The 23,105-nt window shown below is 41.7% G+C and overlaps 1 protein-coding gene and 1 non-coding gene across 38 annotated transcripts; both read right to left on the minus strand.

Annotated features, from left to right (window-relative positions):
* Positions 1–153: 153 nt before the first annotated feature.
* PCBP2 (poly(rC) binding protein 2) lies at positions 154–21,523 on the minus strand. Of its 37 annotated transcripts, none has more exons than XM_010804879.4 (15): positions 21,274–21,523; positions 18,828–18,970; positions 18,247–18,270; positions 18,125–18,157; positions 17,477–17,593; positions 15,383–15,514; positions 14,298–14,426; positions 13,190–13,264; positions 11,298–11,390; positions 10,148–10,189; positions 8,854–8,926; positions 8,328–8,366; positions 7,329–7,381; positions 6,443–6,612; positions 154–590 (listed from the first exon to the last, which is right to left on the minus strand). In XM_010804879.4, exons 2-15 carry the CDS (start codon positions 18,894–18,896, stop codon positions 554–556), a joined length of 1,086 nt encoding a protein of 361 aa, XP_010803181.1. In that variant the 5' UTR covers positions 18,897–18,970; positions 21,274–21,523; the 3' UTR covers positions 154–553.
* LOC112446842 (U6 spliceosomal RNA) lies at positions 16,964–17,070 on the minus strand. Its single transcript, XR_003034933.1, has one exon. It is a non-coding gene; the product is annotated as a U6 spliceosomal RNA (small nuclear RNA).
* Positions 21,524–23,105: the final 1,582 nt, after the last annotated feature.

A 23,105-nucleotide genomic window follows, 5' to 3' on the forward strand; every position in this document is an offset into this window, starting at 1 on the left:
CTCAAGGGCTCCAGAAAAAGATGGGAGTGGTAAAACAGAAGAAAACATCTGCACTGGAATAAACGCTTAAAAACCCAAGCAGGGTCCTTACCCTTTTGAGGGATAAAAGGTGCAAAAATAACAGCAAGACACCAGAATAAAACCCACATGAAATCACTGTGGCATCCAGTTTCTATTCACAAAGAAAAAGCTCCAGTCCATCTTTTAATTTTTTTGAAAAATTCCTGACATTACAGAACTAAACTGAAATGTATTAATATTCCACTCTTACATTTCCATGACAAACAAAAAAAAATTCATGAGCCAAAAAAAAAAAAAAAAAAAACAGGGAGAAGCTTATAAAACTAAATATGGATCTCAGCATTAACAGCTGAACAGAGAAAGGAATTAAAACGCTTTAATTAAAAAATCACGAGTGGATGATAAAAGTGTGTAGAAACTGAAAATTTACAAACTATTTAAAACCTGGAATCGCTGACTGTTCAGAAACTACACAGATGGATCATGGGTGGTGGTGAACAGCAGAAAGGATTATGGATGAATCTGCATTGTTCTAGCTGCTCCCCATGCCACCCGTCTCCGAGGAAAGCCTGTAACACACACACAAAAAAAAACTCGAAGTTAGTTTCCTGAGTGCCCGGCAGTACCTCACCTCCAAAACTTAGTCTGGTTGATAAGATGTGAAGGAGTACATAAATCTGTTTCCGTATCAAGGGAGACATTGATTTTAAGATTTCGAGTTAACCAGTACCATGGTCCTATATAAGCCCTGCAATCCAAGCTTCCTAGGGCAAATTAACCTCAGAACCATAGTTCTATCTCAAACTATGCTCTTCGTAGTATCTCTGTGGGATACATTAAGCATTCTCTCAAAAACAGACCACACACACAAAAGCCCCCTCTTAGGGGGCTCACAATACACAGAAACTTTACTGCCCAGCTTTATTTTGGCTTCTTCTAAGCTCACAGAACAGTCCTGGGTTTCTCTATCAATGTAAAGACTATTACTATTAAGAGATACTAGTGTTTTATAACTAAGCCATGTTAAAGAGGGAGCAAATATAGTAAGTTTGGATTAAGAATTATACTCAACCTACAATTGTTAGGTCTAGTTTTCAAGACTTGGAGTGGAAATCAAAACCATTTTCACCAACTCCCTAGGCTTGCTCTAAGGGCTCCCCAATTTGTGGTCTTATTAGGCCAAACTCTCCATTCAAATATTTCTGGCAACAATGCCTGTTTCAAATAGATCATTCGAAGTCCTGGAATCCAGCTTGGGGCTTTGAAGGAAAGGTCTTTTAGGTGTTCAGTGATCAGCTTGCTTCTCTGATACTAGGTAGGCAGCAAGACCTGGCTCCCATTTTGAACAGAGCTAAATGTCTAAGACCCAGTCTCATTTTTACTTTTTTTGTGGGCGGGCAGCACACTTCAGGGCTTCCCCGGTGGCTCAGACAGTTTAAGGAATCTGCCTGTAATGCAGGAGACCAGGGTTCAATTCCTGGGTTGGGAAGATCCCCTGGAGGAAAGGATGGCAAACCTCTCCAGTATTCGTCCCTGGAGAATCCCCATGGACAGAGGAGCCTGGCGGGCTATGGCCCACGGACACAACTGAGCAACTAAGCACCTAATAAGCACAGCACACCCTCACCTTGGGGCATGTGGAACCTCTCCATGCCCCCTGCAAAGGAAGTGTGGAATCTGAACCAATGGACTACCAGGGAAGCCCCGCATTTTGTAACTTTATTTCGTAAAGATTTTAAATGTAATGGCATTCCTTGTCAAGAGAACATGAATACTTCCCCATTTGAATCTCTTCCAGAATAATGCAAATTGAAAAACTGGCCAGGAGGAAAGCCAGGAAACACAGAGCTCCTTCAATTACAAACTGCATATAGTTTCAAGTCAGAAATGGTATTTTGACCTCAGTATAAAGGAGAACAGTTAATAGGGGACAGATTCTTGCCAACCTCAAAATGGGATGATCTAGGGCAACATAAAAAACAGACCATTAATCAAAGACTTAAGTAGGAACTGAAGGTTCAGGAAAGGAGCTGCTGCAAACAGATCTAGGATTTAAAAAAATTAGTAAGTTCACACAAGAAGGTGGTGGCACTCTGACACCAAAAAGAACTCAAAAAGAATTGTCCAGAATTTACACCCAGTATGGGCAGGAATTGGGGGTGGCAGGGAAAGAGAACAAAGAAAAGGGAAAACCCAACTAAAATATATTAAGGACTCTAGAAAAGAAAGACCACATGGGGGAGCTGTAGGCTGCTACAAAAAATTGAACACCAAGGACCTCTGGATTTTAGTCAGCAAGCACTTAGGGGAAAAAAAACCTCTGACTTTCTTCCCAGCAATCCTTCAGGGAGTACTCATTAGGTAAAGAACTAGGTAAAAAATTTAAAAAAAAAAAAAAAAAAGGTTTCTGGGGAGAGATGGTATCAGCAAGCTATTAAAAAAGCTTACTAAGGGGCACTGCACCACATGATAAAGCATCATCTACCAACCAACAAAACCCCCATCTGGACAATGAAACACCCCACTAGTCCTTCATGCAGACTTTATTTACAGCCCCAATCTTAAGGGCAACAATATACTGTAGTTAATATACTACAATATAATTAGGTTTTTTAAACAACGTAAGCCGAAGGGGGATGTGGGAAAAGGTCACCAGGAAAAAAAAGTCTCCACACTGGTTCTCCTAAGCCCTAAGAGCACTGTACTTTCATTACTCTGGCAATATACACTCAGGCTAAGTGGAGACTATCAGAGGCCTTCCACCATTTTACTCAGGGCATCTCTACTCTTATGGAGAGAGAACTGTGATCTTGGGATACAAAAAAGAATAAGGCTTTGGACAATTTAGAACAATCTTAAGTGGATCAATGAGTTAAAGTTGATCTTACAGGTCTTTAATCCTCTAAGTTATGACAGGGTTGGTACAGACAGGTTGGTGGGGATAAAAGGGTAAAGGGTCCTGTTTGAGTAATCAGAGTTGATTTAGGATAAACAGGCAGGATCTTGCCAAATTTGAGGCAATGTCACTGGTTGGTTGTTTGAGATTTAAGTAATACTAGTTCAGAGGAATGCAGACAGAAGCTGGCAAACTTTATTAGACTTTTCCCAACTTGCCTCCCCATTCTGGGTAAAGAAAAAACTTCTTTCCTACACAGCAGTCAACTAAGGTTCTTACTGTGGCAACTTTATTACAACTAGAAACACAAATCTGGCCAAGGAGGACAGCTGATAACTTAACCATGAAATAATTAAAAGAAAAAAAAAGTTAACTGAGAATTTTTTATTCATTAACACAGAGCCTAACACATTGTTATATTGCAAGGCAGAATAAAGCTACAAAAAGTAACAGAATGAGAAAGAAGAGCAAGAACTGTGGCTCTAGATAAAGAATTCAACAAGTCAGACTCTGAAACAGGCACTCAGCAGAAATGGCCTAAACCTAAACACAGTTTCCCATAGCCCCTACCCCCACCCTGTCATCCCCCCGAAACAGTAAAAAGGAAACGGTCACAAGCTCACAATTGTTTGGTTCTCACCAATATTAACAAAGGGGAAAAAAAACCATGAAATACTTGAGGGGGTGCCCCAAGACATATGCCATCAGTAGGGAGAGAATCTCTGTTTCTCGCCTTTCAGTTTGTTAGTTACACATGGCACAGCAGAGGTGGTGGTGGTGGTAGCTGAAGCCCCGGTACCCTTAGCAGCAGACACAACATTTAGAGCCAGGAGAGGGATGGGTTTCATGCCAAGCAGACTGGAGACACAAGGGGCGGTCGGAAGAGGGTTGGGGAGGCTGGAGGGTGCGTCGGAGGTCCCCGCTGTGGCGAGCGAGGGGGTGGTGGTGGAGGAGGAAGAAGAAGAAGAAGGGGTGGAGGGTTGAGAGAGGTTGATGCTGAGGTGATCGGGGATCGTGACGGAGGCTGCCTGGGAGGAGGGTTTAGCGTTTTCTAAACTGTAACAGAGGAAAAAAAGGAACAAAAAAAAAAGGGTGGGTGGAAGGGAAGACCACAAAAGGGCAAAGTACAGGACAAAATCCGCTTATCAGTAAGTGCCTCTGTTGCCAACTAAGAAAACTTCTATCAGCTTGTGACAAGCTTTTATTCTGTGTCCCACCCTCTAAAAATGCATACTTTGCCAAATTCCATTCCAATGCTATCGAGAACTTCTACGTGAAGAAAAGGCTGACGGACTGAGAAAAGACATCACACACTTTCATGTACCTGACATACTGATGCAACCCAAAAGGCAGAAAAAGATTTCAAGCAGAAAATGAAAGAATACTCATCAATTCCCAAACAAATAAATGTTTCATCCACCAAGCCCTTGTGAAGCTTTGGGACACTAACCCCGAGAATTTTTCAAATTGTTTTTTTTTCCCCTGTAATTAATATCAAAATTTGTTTCCATTGCCAGTCAACTAACTAATATATCAGGATAGAAAGGGACAAGAGCCCAAAGTAGGTCACTCATTTCAAACTCTGTAGCATTTTCAATGAAAATTGCTGAAAACAGAAGCATAGATAAGCCTTATTTCTGGTGATGGGTGAGGAGAAAAGAAGGTTCTTTTGTTTAACTGACCATGCTTCTTACACAGACTTTACAAAACTAGAGAAGAGAAACTTCATGCACTGCTGAAAAATTCAGTTTAATGAACTAAAAACATCACTTCTACTTCTAAAATGAGCTCTAAGTAATAGTGATGACCTGTAGCTCCCAATGCCTCCATGGGCCTATGCCAGAACTGCAGGTATGTGCTGAAGTCTGTTGGACATCCTATGGCATAAGACTAACTCTTCCAAGGCAGGGAGGCTCCTCAAGACCCCCATTTTGTCTACCTAAATCCAAGGACAGTTAAAATCCATAAAAGCTGCCACAATCAGCAGAAACTCTCAAAGTCTATTACTAAAAACAGAGACATCTTTCTTGCCTAGTATTCATAATAAAATCAGTCTTCTTTCTGTGTTCAAATTGGGCCAATATGAGTTAGCTGCGTGCATGCACAGCCCTTGATTGTTAATAAATCAAGGTTTTTTTTAAAGTTTTGACCCAAATCCACAGCTTGGGCAGTTTCATGTAAAAAGGATGGTCCTGAAAAGAGTGACTAAATCAAGAAATGAAGGCGGACCCAAGTTTTGCTTCCTTAAGACTTAGCCATCAACCCAGTAGAGGGGTCAGGCAAGCAGGTTACATGGAAACACTATCTGACAATATTCAGTGCACATCTACTCAAGCAGACGCGTCCAGCTTGCAAGAACGTAATTCTTGCCTCTTAACAATACAGCACCACAGTCAGAAACAGGGAAACAAACCCTTGCAAACAGCAAGACGATAGAAAGCAGATCTAGGTATAGGAATCTTTTCTACACAAAGACAAGAAAATACCTCAAGGCATAAAGAGATATGATAACAGATGGAACCACTACTGGGAAACTGATAAATTCTTACAGGGGATAAAAGACCATGGAATAAATATATGGTCAGCGTAAGCATGGCAAAAAATAGACCCCATACCATACTTATGAATTCCTTTCCCTTGCACTACACATTTAGGAACCCATAAAATCTGTCTATACAACAGAGACCAACTAATTGTGACAGAGATAAACAACTTAGGTAAAAGTCTACATAAAAGGGAAAACTAAGTCCCTTACGGAATGGGCTGCTTTAAGATGTTAGTAAGCAATTAAGAACATGACTTAAGCACATGTGCTGAGAAAGCAAGAAATACAAAATGCCCTGCAAGATGCCCATTAACTGTAACAGTGCTGCTGCAACTGTGTGTGTTAACATTAGCTACCTTTGGATAAGAAAAGTAAAACCTCAGCAGGTCAATAAGGGATGAGATGAGATGGTGGGGGGTAAAGAAAATACTAAGCATTTCTAGAAACTTCCAATACCTGTACCTCTCCTTTCACACAAGCTCTAAACAATGGAACACAATGGCACAAATGGATGTGTTCAGAATAAACAGTAATGACTGCTTCGAAGAAACTATCTTGCTGTCATTATCTTTATTTCAATTAAGGGTGCTTGGGAGCCTAAACTCAGTGAAGTATTAGTCTGTATGACACCTACAATGAGACCTACATTTGGTTTTAAGTCAGTATGGGTGCTCCAGCCAGAGCAGTCCTACAAAGTGAAGACATGCTCCATACCTTCCATTCCCCAAACCAACAAAAAGTCAAATGCAAACAATCCACTTCCCTTTCCCCAACCCCATGCAAACTCATTACAGTCTGGTTACTTTCCCCCCCTATACTAAAGGATGAGAAGTAGAGCTAGATACTTTTTCTTTTGCAATCTCTACCCTTCCCATTTCCATCCCCCAGAGAATCCCATACTTAATATTACAGTGTAACTTTTCCCAACACACACATTACTTGTGTTGGCACCAATAACACAAAAGATAGGGAACCCTTACCTGACATTGATTAGATATTGAGCCAGGCTAATGCTGGCAGCAGATCCAGTGATGGTAACCTGCCTATCAGTAGATCCTTCCACTGGGTTCGCAATTTTGATCTGCGCCCCAGACATCTGACGGATCTCATTGATTTTGGCGCCTTGACGCCCGATTATGCAGCCAATCAACTTAAGGAAGAAAAACAAGGCATACCAAATTAAGAGTTGCATGGCTAGGTCCCAGCATTCCACCCCACCCCTCAGGCTTCTATACCTCAGGCCCACAAACATGGCATTCAACTCTGAACTGAGTGACTCCTAGGACCATTAGCTCATTTCTTTCAGAGTACCAATTCCAAAGACAAAGCAGTGCAAAGATGATGATAAACCTATTCTGTTTTTGGCAATAAAGATGCCTTAACTCATCCTGCCATGATTATTACTGTACTATAGTGACAAGGATTCTGGCTAATTTCTAACGCTTTTGCCTAGGAAAAAAGTAAACCATTGGTCAACATTTGCACTCTCCAATACCGTAGACACTAATAATGTCATTACTGAACATTGATGTGGCCAGTGAGATTGACAAACTTGAGTTTATCATTTTATTATTCTCAATTCAAACAGCTACATGTGCTTAGTGACTACCATGTTGGACAGCACAGATAACATCTAATGACCACTCCATTAGGGATTACATATGCAGATTCTACAAGATGCAAAAGCAAATGGGAATTTCTATTTGAGACAAAAAGTTTCCTCTGGCTCAAGATAACTCACACAATAATTTCATCAATCTCCATCAGTTTTTATTTGAGATTTTACAGTTTTAAGAATTTTAGTGCCTGTAACTCCATTTTCTTCCCCAAGGTGTTAAGAGTAGCCCAACCTCTGTTTTTACTTACATCGTTTGGAATGGTGAGTTCATGAGAAGTAGTCTGAGCAGATGCATCCAAACCTGCTAAAAGACAGAAGACAGCAAAGAAGTTCAAGGCACAGCATACAACTCCCGCTGGTTTGCACATTAACCTAACAGAAGGAAAATGAACTGGAAACCCAGCATTGGCTGTTGGGATTCATCTCTAACTTGGAAGCCTCCAAAGAGGAAAGAGGGGGAGAGGGGTGTAGAAATAATGCTGGAAAGGTTCCTCTGTACCAACAAAAGAGGCTGATTTCATGCCATTTCCTGCAAAGCCCAGGCTATTAGGGTCTAAGGGGGTGGAAGCACGGGGCAAGGGGATGTGGTATCCTCAATTCTCAGGACCGAAATCTAACCAAGTACTTCTGCACTTCTCCCCTTTTCTGGTTGGATTTCCTATTGTTGTATCCCAATTTTATCTCACCTGATGCTATCACCAGCACCACTACCATGCCTATTACTGGGTAACATGGACTTTTGGCACACATGCAGAGTTGCTTTAAATATACCTATACCAGATTAACCAATCCCAACACCCTTACCCTAACCTACACTTAAAGGTCAGTGAGAAAGAAATGGCAGTGAGGTGTGGGAATTTCATTTCTCCAAACTACTCCCTGTCCTTTTGCTCAATAATTTGTTCTGGTTTTTGCTTTCCAAAGAAAAAGAAGAAAAAAAAAAAAAAAATCCTATCAGCAAACACCCATACCCATCTATATGACACCTGGACTAGACAAGGCCAGCTGGCTAACTTCTAAGTCTAGTCCTGCTCTCAGCTGTGGCTGCTGAAACAACATTTTTAGAAGGGGGTAGGCCAGATCCATCAAGGGACCCTCAGGGGCACCAGGCCCACCCCCGCTTTGCTCTCTCAGCTCCTTTTTGCCATGTGCATGTTCTGCTGGTATGTCATGGGCAGTGAAACAAGACTCCCACCAGTTTATTAATATAACAGTAGAATACTACAGATTTTTTTTTTAATCATTACCCCAATAGCCTTTCACCTCTGGAGAGCTGGATTCAATGCCTGTTAAGATACAAGTGAAAATGAGTTTGGTGGTCTCATCCTAACCCTATCGGACAAGTTATTCCTTATATAGAAAAGCCCAAAAAAACAAAACAAAACAAAAACACACTACACAAATGGATTGTTTCTACCCAGATCTATGAATAGCTGGTGGAGAGAAAGGGGGTGCCAATCAGATCAAAGGGGCAGCGATAAGGACGGGTTAGAAGAAATATCAGCCTACCCTTTGCCTGACAAGCATCCCCAGATCTCACCCCAAACCTTCCAAGGGCCTTTCTTTTTTCTCTTTTAGAATAACTCACCCCAAATGAAAACCAAGTTAACAAACATATTACCTCCTTCGGTTTAGCCATAGAAAACAGCCAAGTTTAAGCCAGCAGGACGCTGGGTAATGAAGTTTGTTTTAAACAGATGTCAAATGGAGACCTTGGGGCTGGCCTCTGTCTTGTACTACACCTTACAAAAATCAACACTGAGGTATCCATACCACTGAATCCGGTGTTGCCATGCGTCATGGGAAAATGAGACTGTTGCATTGCCAACTGGTGCAGCTTGGTCAACTGCAGGAAGGAAACAGAAGAGGTTGACATTAAAAGAGTAACACAGCCAAAGCTCAAGCACATTCAAATTGGAAAATGTAGAGCTCCTGATCCTCAAAGTTGGCTACTACTCAAACTATGACAGAGGCTAAGGAATGGGGCTGGTATCACAATCCTGGGGATGGGCACAAGAAGGTGAGGGTTAGAAATAAGAGTATCAGTACAAAGAGAATATATGCGTTTGGGGTGTGTGAAATGCAGCAGCACCGCCTGACAACCACCCCCTTGTGGGCTATTTAATGAAGGTGTTTGCAGCCATTGCAACAGTTGCCCCAGGGACAAGCACAGACAGGCTAGGTAAACAAACTGTGCAGTGGTGCTAGGGAAAAACACACCATGCAGGGTTCCGTCAGTACTGGGAGGAGGGAAGGAAATGAGGGGACAGGGAGACTGCAAGGAGGAGAGATTAAGGCGAAACCAAACTGGGTTTAGCAACCCTGACCCTATGATTTCTATAGCTATTTTTCTTCATCTATATAAACTGTCCTGGCTGTTGTAAAACCATCTCTCTTCAAGTCTACTTCTCCTCCGGGGGCCTACCACTAACCAAAAGCCAAACTCCAACTTTTCAAATCTAAAGCTCAGCACCTGAAAAGGTTAGTAAGGGCAGAGAGTAAGTGCAGAAGGAAATGCCCTTAAAAGTCTAAATACCAGCACTTTTTAAATTGGAGTTTTCAGTGACAAGGAATTTCACTGAGTTGAATCCAAATATTTCACTTCCTAACCCTCCCTGTGTAAATAAGTCCCTTTCCCACCCCTCCAGAAGCTTTTTACATTACCACCTCAGACTGAGTACACAAAAGCGAACCCAACCTCCCACTCCCTCACCCTCCCTCCATAGAAAGGACTTCATGCAAAGATGCACAGTCCACTGTGAATTTACATTGTGCCCTGGGATAACCAATGACGGTAAACAGTGGAACATTTCTCTTTCAGAGTAATCTGTAACACGGGAGAAAGTAGAATAATCTATTATAATTTCCAGGGATTAAATTTCAAAACAAGGTGCTACTTTTTCCTGATTAAAGATTATTTAAGGGCCAAAATACAGACTTCACCTTGTGAGGGAAACAAGACTGCAAATGTTTGAGACCCAGCTCACTTCTGCCTACATGGAGAAAGGACTGAGACAATTTTGGAAGGGAGAGGGAGCTTTTCAAAACAAGTGAAAACAAAACTTACATCTGGCTGTGGAATGGCATACTGTCCTTGAATGGTATAGGCCTACAAAAGGAGGAAAACAGTTCCTATTAAAAACCAATCACGGACAGCCACCCAGTTGGGGGGTGGGGGGGTAGGGGGAGACATTTCAACTAGCCAGGAAGCCAGAGTTGAACCAGAGAATGGGGAGGCCAGGGGTTGAGCAGTAGACGGTATCTCACAAATACAGTCAGACCCGAGTTGGCCTTCTTTATACCCTAAATATGATGGCTTATTTCAGGATGCCTATAAAGGGAGCCATGTTCCCTGCAATCAAAGACAAAATAACACATTTGTTTCTTAACGAAAATGTGGGAGATAGGATTAAACAATGCCTTGATTGCCTGAGCCCCCTTCTTTCTCCCTTTGTACAAGATGGCCTAGGAGGAAAATGATTTTTTTTCCTCAACCACCCCAACCCTTCTACCAATCATGGTGACATGTTTTATATCTGCACAGACCCACACGGCATGTTAAAACAAAACACTTCCCTTTTCCTATCTGACTTTTCTCTACATCTGCCTAATGATCTTAAGTGCACTGGAAGCTAGTTGGGTCCCTAGCACTAGGGAGCTGACCATAGGAATACATATAGAAAAAAAAAAAAGAAAAAATCTTATGTTCTAGGTCCTGCTTTCTCCCACCTCCCCTCCATAAAAGGCACTTGCAGCTCCCACTACGCCCTCCTCCCCCCACACCATAACCTCCCAAAAAGGGAGCTGGGTCTTCAGGGCAATGGGGTGGGGGGCAAGGAGAATCAGGAAGGGAAGAAAGGAGCAGCTGGTTAACAGGATGTGAAGCTTCTCACATCACAGTGGCCAGTACCCCCAGAAGTGTACCCAGGTGGGGGTGGGAAGGTGAAAATGGGGTAGGAGGAATAGGAGACAGGGAAAAGGGGTTGAACAAAAAAAGGAAAAAAAAAAGGGAAAAAAAAAAAAAAAGAGTTGGTGTTACCATCTGGTGGGCTACGCAGCCTGTGTGAAATGAGGTGGGGGGGGTCAGTCCAGGTCCCCGTGGACAGGTGGTGTCCACAGCACAAAAATCACCAGCGCCACTGGCCCCCCGCGTGTTGGCAGTCTCGGCTGAGGCGGAAGGATTGAGTGAGCCTTGGAGACTGAACATCCCCTCTCACCTCTAGAGGTGGTCCCTCCAGGTCAGGGTTGAGGCACATGGACGGGGTGGTGTGGGGAAAGCTCGCACTGTCGCTGCCTGTGCTGTACCTGTCCTGTGGATAAATAGAGGATTTCAGTCTCCAGGGCTGTCAATCCGGCACCTTGTCACCAGCATGAAATTCACACAAAAAAAGTTGTTTAATTTTTTCTTTTCCTTTAAAAAGGAGCTCACAACACAATTTGAAACGAGCTGCAATCAGTGAATTAAAAAAAAAAGTTACCTATAGTGGCAGATTTCACACTGCACAATTGGACTATTTTCAGTAAGAATGAAGGAGTGGGGCAACAGAGCTGATGCCAGCTCCTGGTCAATGTGGGATTAAACTGCACCCCTATAGAGCCCACTTTGTCACAAAGGAACAAAATACACAGGTTCACCTGTGGACAATGCATAAACTGGTCCATTTAAAAAGGCCCATGGGAATAATCCAAGACAGGGCCACTCATGGAAGAAGAAGCTGCAAGCTTTTAGAGTGGTCAACTGAATAAAGGGGAGGGAGGGAAGGAAAGCAAAGAGGTAAGAAGGGGGAAGTGGGAAGGCGAAGGAAGGAAAGGGAAATGAAGGTAGAATTGTAAACAGAGAGGACTGCTGCTGTGCGGTATGGACTCTAGATAATCCCAAGTGACCTGGAAGAATCCAGAAAAGTAGGAACTTGTAGTTCCAGGGGAGAAGGGAAAACACCTGAAGCTAAACCTGCTACTCTAACTCTGGGCCTTTGTTTATCCGCCTAACTACCCAGACTCATGAAGCACACTTTGACCAAACCAGTTTGTACAATGCTAGTATTAAAAAGTACAAAACTGTGATATGATTAACTTCCTATGAAAGCTTCCAGAATTACAAGACAAACTAAGTTCCCCAAAACTTGTTCAGTTTTATGACAATTCAATAGAATGGGAATGAGATGGACTCTAAGAGCTCCCCCAGTTTAAATACAAGATGGAAATAGGTGAGTTATCTGCGTTTGTTAACAGGTCAGCCCCACGTAGGAAAAGGGACACTTGTACTTGTTTAGGCAGCTACCAAAATGAAGGTCACTATTTCAGCCTGAATCCCAATTATTTTAAAACTGACCTATGCCTCAAACGCTAACCAAAAAGCATAAAACTAACATGGTGCTAATCAGTGCCTTTTGTCATAAAACTCTAACTTCAGAATAAACCATGTACCAAGGATCCAGAGTTTAGGTTGGTGAAGGAGGAGAGGCCAAGGGGTGCTTTGGTGTTCTTACTCTAACACCAAAGGTCACAGCCCAACATGCTCTTCCCGCTCCTAGACACTGAACCCTTACCCCAGCTGATTTCAGTTATGCCATGTGGGTTCAAACCAGTGTTTGAGGTTAAGAGCCCAGGGACAACACACTGGAATTTGGGAGTGAAGGGGTAGGAATAGGGGAGGTGAGGTGGGGAAAAGGGGAAGTTTGTAGGACACTCAATTTCAGGAGCCCCCAATTTGAGACCACCATCCAAGAATCTATTTCAGAGGTCCAACTCCTTATTATGTTTTATTTGGACCTCTAAAGAACACCCCACACATGAAAAAACATGGATGGGGTGGGGGTAGGGAGAGCAGTGACATCAAAGCAATTTTATCTTTTCTTCTAACCCAACCCACCTTAAATTACTAAGTAGATTACCTCTTCCGAGTGCCTACAAAACTCCCAATGCCTGCTAATAATAAGGTGGCATTCATAGCTTTCTTCAGTACAAAAAATAAAACTGAAAGCAGGTCAAACTATGGCCAGAGTACAGATTTCAGCAAGCATGCAGAGTGGCCTGGTGTGCTGCTGGCAAAGTTGACATTTCAAATACAATCTTGTTCACCTTAGCCCAGCAATAAAAAACTTCTTACCTGACCACCTGCAAAGATGACCGGAGAACTGGACGGCTTGGGCCGGTACGGGATGGTCACGCCCTTCGGGGGGGACTGGGAGAGAGTCAGAGGGGAAAAAAACAAAAAGAGATAAGGTTTCAAAGCTGCTTCAGCTGTGTGGCTTAAGCTCACACAGGTCAGTTAAATTAAAAACTTTATTATTTCCACCCCTTCACCTATCAACTTTGTCTCTGGCTAGATCTAATCTCAAATCATCAGCAGTTATTTGCCTCTAAAACAGTAAGATGGTCCGTGGACTATACAGTTCACACTAATTCTCATCAAGGCAGATTCCCCTGTAATAATTTAGGCATTATTTCCATGTGTTCAAATTGTGCTAATTAACACAAAAAACCAAAACCTCTAGATGTACCCATGTACCTTTGTAACTACATTTTGACCTGAATAGGAAATAAAATCAAATAGGAAATAAAGCTCCCAAACTTTTTATCTAGGGTAATTCAGGACTTTCCATTAATAGCTCAATGATTCAGTCAATAGTTTCCTAAACTCTACCTAAAAGTTCTACTTTCCTTTCTCACCAATATAGGACCAATTCCCTATGACAATTCTAGAAAGGTTTAATTCTCCTTAATTTTATTATTCTTTTTGTTAACTGAATAGCATCCACCAGGACCTCGTAAGTCATTCAGAAACACTACTATGGATATTTTTTGTTATTGTAGATCATTTTGAATAATCCTGCCTTATAACATAGAAATTAATTTAAACATATCAAAGTTGCATGTAGCCAAAATACTGTAACCTGAAAGGCAATTTAACTTAGCTTCTCAAGACCCCAGATACATCTTTTGTCCTCAAATTCCAAGTAGCAAATCTCCCCCCTACCAACCCTGCTAAAATTGCTATAAACCAAATGATCACTGCTGCTTAAGTTTCTATTTTTGCTTGGACTATAAGAAAAGTCAAAGCTGGGAGAAGGAAAAGATGAACTCAGGGAACCTCTTCCCCACCCCCATGTGAGGCTTCTAACAGCCTCACCTAATTCTAGTCTTACTAAATATAAATCAGTCTGTCTCCCTAAATCACCCTCCCCCCCATTCTCAGCATGAGCCTGAGGGCTTACCTCCAACATAACCACGCAGATCTGTTTCACACACTCAATGATGGATTGCGGAATGCCAGCAATAGTGATGGCCCGCTCAGTTGAGTTGGGGAGCATATCCCCTGCCACTTGGACCTGAGCCCCTGTACTCTTTGGGGTAAAAAGAAATTTTAAAAATCAGAGAAACAGATCATTCATACCATTTACATCTCCCTGCAGAAATTTTAGAGTCTAAAACTCAGTAAACATTTATCCCATCTCCTATCTAACCCTTTTAATCCTCCCTCCCCTCTCTTTCCTTATTCCAGATAAGATTGTTTAATCACAGTTATAAATAAATTAGCCTCTGAAAGCTGAGAATAAGCCTGAATAACAGCCTAAATTTAACCTGCTCTTAAGAGAAAGGTCCTTCTACACAGTTTCCTCTCATTTAATGATAGCTCTGTGGGTCATCAAACAAAATATTCATAAATATCACCCACCTTTTATTCAGCAAATGTTTATATTAAGCCCATTCTATGTGCCAAGCACCATCCCAGGTACTTGGAATATATCAATGAGCAAAATAAAAATCCCTGCTCACATAGTACGTACAATAGGCTCCCAGATAAGTCCAATTCGAATAGGAGCTGTTCAAATTTCATCCCAACATCCAATTCGGTAACTCCCAGATATAAATAAAAGCTCCCATAATTCACCATTAACTTTCATAATTTTGAAGGGAGAATTACAACTATATCCCAATATACCTTCATTTCTTCCAAGCTATTTAAGAATTTGGCCAAGAAAAACACTTGATATTATTACATATCAAATTGTAAGTTCTTTAGACATAAAAAAGGATCATGTAGCCTCATGGAAAAGTCACCAACAGGTCCCACGCAATAGCTGGAAATTCTGGCTAACTTTTCTGATTTACTGTTGTTGAAATATATGAAATCTAAGAAAAATATGCATATCAACCAAATTATAGTCTTCTAGGACTATTACTTTAATAAAAATCTTCATCTCAATAAATGCTAACTTTTCCTAGATAATAAAAGCTAGTAGAGGAAGCTCATTTAGAATTTACACTTCAAAAAGAGAAAGAGCACAAATTAACCAACCTCTCGTATTTCCTTGATCTTGCAACCACCTTTCCCAATGAGAGAGCCACACTGACTAGCAGGGACCACCAGCCTCAGGGTGACTGGGGGTCTACTGGCAGCTGTGCTATTGGTCATAGAGCTGCTGATGTCCTACAAAAAGAAATTAGTCAAAACACCACAAGAATATACAAGTTTAAACAGATCCCTGGGATCCCCTAACTGGCATAAAACAACCTTATAAGGGACATATTATGTCATGATCTCCAACAACATTTAAACATTGCCCCTGCCCCAAACAATAACAACTTATTACTAAAAAAATAAAATGGCCTACAAATATCCTCAGATTTAGCCTTAATATATGTTCCTTCATGCCAGAAGCAGTGTTCTTAGTAGAGAGAAAACTTATTTTGTTAAGTAAAATAAGTTTTCTCAGCAAAATAAAACAATACTGGTGAAGTCAACATTAAACATGAAGAGAAAAGATGAGACAATGCAACCCAAATTCAAGTGACCAATTTTGTCCTCTTAAACTAGGTAGAGATTAAAAATAGTGTACTTTTATTTATCCTTTTTTCTTGGTATGAAATTGAAGCTGAGTACTTACCCCAATCACAACTGAAAAGTTGTAGATTTTAAACTAAAAGACTGTATTGGCTTCAAAGCCCATAATCTCTCCCATAACAATATGCTGCATCTTGTCTATAAACTAATTAAATTTATCCTTCTGAGGATTTAGCTTAATCTCTATGTATATAGTATGTATTTAGATAGACCTGGGAATTTCTCCGACATAAGCCCCTTAAGTCAAGACCATGTTTCTTATTTGTTAAAGTATGAATAGATTTTCTGAATTTTTTTAAAGCTACAAGCTCTGGATTAGCAAGGTCTTACAGGTCAGAAAGATAACATTTCTGATCTTGGCAAGAGTAAGATTTCAGGCACCATTAAGGCATTAGCAACAGCCCAGAAGCCCTCCTCTGCCTGCAGTATCAATTGCATTATTAGCAGCATTACTACAGAAGCTGGGAGGCTGAAAACTGGATGAACCAAGGGCAATGATGGTTCAGCACTGTAAGGTTGAGAAAGTTTAATAAACAGAAAAAAAATCCCCACTATTGACATTTTGCTTCTGATAACTATTCCCTCCCCTCCAAGTATAGCTCTGACAGTTACCAGGCTTTTTTTTAAATGTGTAACTGCCTACCTGTATTTATAGAGTATATTAGTATTTAGCAGGGCTCCTAACAAATCCATATTAATTTAGTTCACTCAACTAAGAGTCAGGGGACATAATTATGAACACAATGGTGGCATACCTTCAAATTGTTGGTAAAGAAGTAAAAGATGCTGTTTTTTCACATTTTTTAGAGTCCCTAATAACAAACTATTTGGGGTTTTTTTGTTCTTGTTTTTAAATTCAAGCACAGTCAATGTACACTATGGTTTCAGGTGTACAAGTATTGTTTGACATTTAAATTCATTAAAAAAATGATCAAAGTAAGTCTAGTAACCGTTTGTTACCAAACAAAGTTATTACAGTATTACTGACTATATTCCTTACACTGTATGTATAAACCCCCAATGACTCATAATTGGGAAAATATGGAATGCTTCACAAATTTGTGTACTATCCTTGCACAGGGGCCACATCAATCTCTTCTGTATCATTCCAATTGTAGCACATGTGCTGCCAAAGTGAGCACTCTAACTATAGCTGGAAGTTAGGGGTGCTGACCCCTCACCCCAGTCAAAAGTCCAAGTATAACTTATCCATAGTTCCACATTCACAGAGTCAACCAATCGCTGACTGTAATTCCACAGTACATATTTTATACTACTGTAATACATTATTTATTGAAACAATCAAAGTACAAGCAGACCAGCATAGTTCAAACTCATGTTCTTCTATGGCCAATGGTATTTTTCTAACCAACTGAAGTGACTTTTTAACTATAAATGGTCCAATTTTGGGCATGCTGAATGGGAGTAAAGAACCCATTTACAGAGCTTTATGACCTAGTCTGTTCTTCAATTTTAAAAGCTCTTGGAAATCACTAAGCTATCAAGAAGCAATAAAAAATAAAGAATGAGGGGCAGGGAACAACAAACCTCTTCCAGTTTATCAATGATCATAGCAAAGGCTTTGAAGATGGCATTAGTGGGTCCAGCCAAAGTGATAATCCTTTCAGGACAATTCCCTTCTGAGATGTTTATACGTGCACCACTCTGGATAGAAACAGAGCCAAAAGGTTAATAGACAAAAAAACCTAAGCACAGACACACATACAAATATATAAATAATCCCTCTTAAACAAGACGGGCAAGAAGCTGCCTATGTACATGATCCTGATAAAAGGCATCATCAACATCATTTAAAATACAGCTCCATATTTATCCTCCAACAAACTACAGAAGCTGCTTTAAGTCTTGAACGCAGACTTCCTAAAACATTTCCCAGCATACTATTTGTCATACAAATAACCCAAGCCAGAAAAATACCAGCTTCTCCTATTAAGATCTTCCCTTTTCTGGGACACTTCCCTGGTGGTTCAGTGGTTAAGACTCCATGCTTCCACTGCCCAGGTTGGGGAACTAAGATCCCATGTTCCCACAGTGCACCCAAAATATTAAAAAAAAAAAAAAAAAAAAACAACTTCTCCCTACCAATCTCTCATTAAACAGAAACTTTGCTTTTGTTTTAGAAGTGTCTAACTTTCCAAGTTAACAGTCCCTATCCCTCCATCCTCAATAACTCACCTCCTCGCGCATCTTCTTAACTGATTCTCCTTTCTGAAAGAGGGAAAGTCAAAAATGAGTTCCAATTATTATTTAAACCCAGGCTGACTAAATAGTGATTAAGAGTTCAACTAATGCCTTACCTTTCCGATGATACTGCCAACTTCCTACAATGGAGAATACTAGTGTCAAATACAAGGAAACTTGAAGCATTGGTTATCACAAAAAGTAATTTTTAAAACAATCCAAAGCAATGGAAAAACTAGGATTCACTGGGAAGGGGAATGGAAAGGCTTATTATTTTCTTTGCTCAAAACATAAGGGAAGCTATCAAAGAATTGTCAAGAAATAGTGGAGTAATAAAGTGCTGTCTTTAATATAAATCATTTTTAAAAATATCAAATACCAGTTCACCTTAAAGTTACCCAAAATTGTTTGGGCAGTGGAAATCTACCTATCACAAGCTATAACAACATCCATGAGAAAAATCTTATCATCCAGATAGTTTTGGCTCTAGCCTCTGGTTAAGCCTTTCGTGCTCAGTGGAGCTTCCTAGTAAAGTCTGTCCATTTTCCCACTACAGTCTCATCTAGTCCACCAGAGGAGGAGTGCTAAAGCCAGACTTCCCACAGAGCTAATCTGATGAGCTCCAAGATCCATGCCCTCTCTTCCTGGCCCCTCCTCTAGCAGTTACTATGACCCAATTTCCCAAGCTGTTGCATACCTTTCCATGCATAAGTAGCCGGATGGTGAGAGTGACATTTAATCCACCTTCAATCACTCCGGTGTCCATGTCGAGCAGTGTTCTGAGGAGCTGGACTTTGAGTGGTCAAGTCTTTGGTCACTGGTGGGGGTGAAAGCCAAAAACTGAAATGCAAACATGACCAAACTCAGAGTAGGAAACAATAGAAATATTTCCCAATGTTACTTTAGTCATTATCAATGTTTTCTAGCTGACTCTCTTCCTTAAATGACAGTGTATCAGTCGGCAGGCTTGTATACATCCAGCACACTGCATTAACAGCTCAGATTCTGTTACAAAGTATATAAAGCAACTTTCCAGTCTACTCTCATTAATGATAGGGTTTCCGCTGTCTCTCAGGATGTGAAAGATTCCTTCAATTGGCAATGGTTCTAAGGGGAACTGCTGAACCTGCACCAGTTGTCCTTTAGCAGAATAAGCTTCCAAAGAATACAGAAACACCTGGAAATCATGAGGGCAAACCTCAAGCTAACTATACACTGAGGGCTATGACTTTGGCTTCCCTATTATGAAGCCATTCAGGTTGAAAGCTACAAAGGACACATGTAAATGTTTTTATTGGCAGCAATTTTTAGGTTAAAAAAATTAAGATGTATTTTCACCTTAAAATTCTGAATGTGAATACACGTCACCAAATAATTTTTAAAAGATTTAAATCAACAACCTCACTGAAAAAGGCATTATCTGAAATGCCTTCTATGCAAGCTGGGTTCCACATTCCCCTTTGGGAAATGACTCAATACATTAAGTGCAGCCTGAGTCGTCTTTTCCCAACCAAACTTGATAGTCACTCAAGATCTGAATTTACCTGTTTCCGCATTAACCTGTTACTACTCAAGTCTTTATTCAAATTATTTAATCTTAAATTTTCTTCCAAAGGAAACAATCAAAATGATAGCTGGTATCTCTAAAAATTTATTGTGTGGTTGTTTTAAGCAACAGCAGTAATGAGACTTTCCTACTGAGGCCCTTTCCCCACGTAAGCACTAAAGCAATGTTACTAACGTTTCTGCTTTAACGGATAAAGAATGCTTTTGAATATACATCAGCCTACAATGCTTCCTTAGGACCTAACAGTGTTAGTTTTGAAAAGGACCTCCCCAAAGTGGTGAAATTTCTCCAGTGACATTTTTAGTAGCCACCTCTTCAAAACAACATCAATGATCTCTCCTACAGCCAGTCTTCCTCCTTCACAAAACCAGCCACCTTTTCAACTTTGCTGTAACACAAAGCTGTATCCTAAACATCCTAAAAGTGTTAAGTGGCTGCCAGACCATCCTGTATATAGCAAGCTGCCCCACGGCTACCTCAAGTATGTGATTACTTAAAAGAAGGGCTTTGCATCCCCAAAGAACCTCATTCCCCCATTTTCAGAATATAATTGCTGAAAAAAATCCCAGAATTCAACACTTTTCACTCAAGGAAAAACAACTGTACTGGGGGTAGGGAGAAAATAGTTGGGTCTGTAAGGACGACTTTAGTAAGACATGGAAAAAATTTGGCAGTTTAATCCCTTATCCTCACTCACAGAATAAGAAGCACTTTACAAATGCCATGACAAAAGCAAATTCGAAAAGGCAAGAAAATTGGAAACCTATTTGAAGCCATTTCTTGAGGTATGCCACAAAGGTGCATTTCCAACACCAAACCACTCAAGAAATCCCTGTCATGTTTCTCTCCTGACTAGGAGAATGTAAGTGTACCCAACCCCAGGAATCCAGCTGTTAATCCTGCATCCATTACCCCTTCTCCTATAAATAGCTCGGTCTGGGTCTATAGCGGCAGGCATTTTGTAATTTCAAAATTCGTTACCCCGAGAAAACGTCCTGAATAACTCGGTAACTGGGAGCCCGTCTACCCTTTCTTTAACTCCACAGCCCCCCTCCCCTTGGCCATCCAAGCATTTTCCACTCAAAAAATGTACCCCCCCATCCCTCCACTAGAAAAAAAGGAAAAAATAAACGGTTCGGTCGGGGGGGGGCGCTGCGATCCAGGGGGAGGGGCCAGACTAGTAGCGCCTCCTCGAGTGGCTGCGCCAGCGCCTGACCCCCGCGGGGAGCCGCGCTCACCCGCCCGGCCAGCAAGCCGGCCATCGCCTCCCCCACCCCCCTCAACCAACAAATCCACCGCCGCCCCCCCCCACCGCGCGCGCGCCCTCCTTGACTCCTGCGCAGCCGCCACCGGGAAAAGGCGATTGGAAGGGGAGGAGGCCTTGCGCGAGGCCTACTAGGCCTCATCGGAGCCAGGGCCTCCCGTGAGCGGCCGGCCAGGCAGAGGGAGGGGGCGGGCGCTCACGCGGGACTACGCGAGGCCGGGGCTCGTGACGAGCACCGGAGCCCGCTAAGAAAGATGGCAAGAGTAGAAACAGAGCCATAGCCGCGGGCGGAGGGAAAAATTTGAAGCTTACCTGCAGGCGCAAGGCGACTGAGGGACAAAGGGGAGCGGGCGGGAAGGGGAAGTGCGGGAGGCCGGGGCGGAACAATAGGGGTGGGCGGGAAGGCGAGGGGGGCCCCGCGGATGGGCGGAGGAGGAAGGGGAGGGGGTGGAGGAGGAGGAGAAGGAGGAGGAAGGGGGAAAGAGACCCCGGGGCGGGTGGAGGGCGGGCGGGAGAGGGCGCAGGCTGCGGCTGCTCTGGCTGCTGCCTCTGCTGGTCTGGGAGGGGGACGGGGCGGAGCGGCCCGCTTTCAACCCCGCGCACCCTCCGACCCTGGAAGCGCTAGCTGCCCCGGGGACCGGCGAGGCGACTGTGTCGTCCAAATCTTCCCCACGCAATGCGGACGGCCTCCCAACAGCCTAGAGCGGCTCCGTGGACAGCGTTGGCACCAGCGAGAGAACAACCGGTAGCAAATGGCGAAGAGCATGATAGAGCGGCAGCATGGGGGCAGGGAGGAAACTAGTGACCCCTAGCGGGCTGGTTCGAAAGCCCAGACGTTTAAGTGTGGAGAGACTTGGCAATCGTCATGGATAAACCAGACAGGAAAATGGGATGTGTGAGAAGAGACTACTGGGACAAACCCCTAGTCTATAGTAATACAAATAGGGAAAAAAGCTAACTTGCCACCTTGGAGGTCACTTTTACACCAACTCTTTACTCTGAAAATTGGTAATTAAAATGAAAGAAGAACTTTTTCTTTTAGGAAGAACTGTAGTTCATCTTTAGTCCACAAGGGAAAACTTTTTTTCTAGAATTCCATATAATGAATGTAGAGAAATTTAAAAATTAGAAAATCATTCATTCTCCAACCCAAAATGAAATAATTGACTTAAGCAAGTGTCATCAATCATCAAAGCTTTAAGGGAAAATGTGTTAGGGAAAAGGGAACAAACCTGGTGACAAATATCACCACATGATTATTTGCCAAAAAAAAGAAAAGAAAGGAACCAAAAGTTTTAAATGGAAAGATCAGATAGGTCACCACTTTATCCAAGTGATCAAACCTTGTATCACTAATAGTACAACTCTGACATAGTCCTTGATGAGATGCAGTAAGTACATAGCATCATCTATTAAGTATTCTTCTCAAGTGTTTAATCTTAATCGAATTAAACCTTCAGACCCAACTTGCAATTTACAGGAAATTTACAAGGGACCAAGGAAAAAGTTAAACACATCATGGAGATAATCAGCAAATCCAGAATCCAACACATTCAACAAGACAACTAGCCTGTTCTCATCAAAATGAAAATTTAATAGAACAGAGCGGGATGAAAGAGAGGATAAATTCAAAAGACAATAATAATCAAATATAACGTGTGGATCTTGTTTGGATTCTGGTTTGTTTTTTTATAGCTATGTAAGACATTTTGGAGACAACGGAGGAAATTCAGACATGAATATTAGCTAATATTAGGAGGTATTGTTAATTTTCTTAAGTGTGGTAATGGAATTATGGCTATCCAAGAGAAATGCTGTTCTAAGAGGTACATAATGAACTATTTAAAGTGAAGTGTCGTGATGCATGGGAACAGATTCAAATATTTCACATGATTAAATCAATAAAGCAAATTTGGTAAAAAATGTTGACAGTTGTTGAGTATAGATGGTAGGTTTATAGGTGATCATTGTACTGTTCTTCAGACTTTTAAAAAATAATTTTCAGGGAATCCCCTTTCACTCCAGTGACTAGGACTGCACCTTCACTGCTGTGGCCCAGGTTCAATCCCTGGTTGAGGAACTAAAATCCTACAAGTTGTGTGGCATGCCCAAAAATAACAATAATAATAATAATTTTCATAATA

The sequence above is a fragment of the Bos taurus genome, chromosome 5, assembly GCF_002263795.3.
Source record: "Bos taurus isolate L1 Dominette 01449 registration number 42190680 breed Hereford chromosome 5, ARS-UCD2.0, whole genome shotgun sequence".
NCBI lineage: Eukaryota > Metazoa > Chordata > Mammalia > Artiodactyla > Bovidae > Bos > Bos taurus.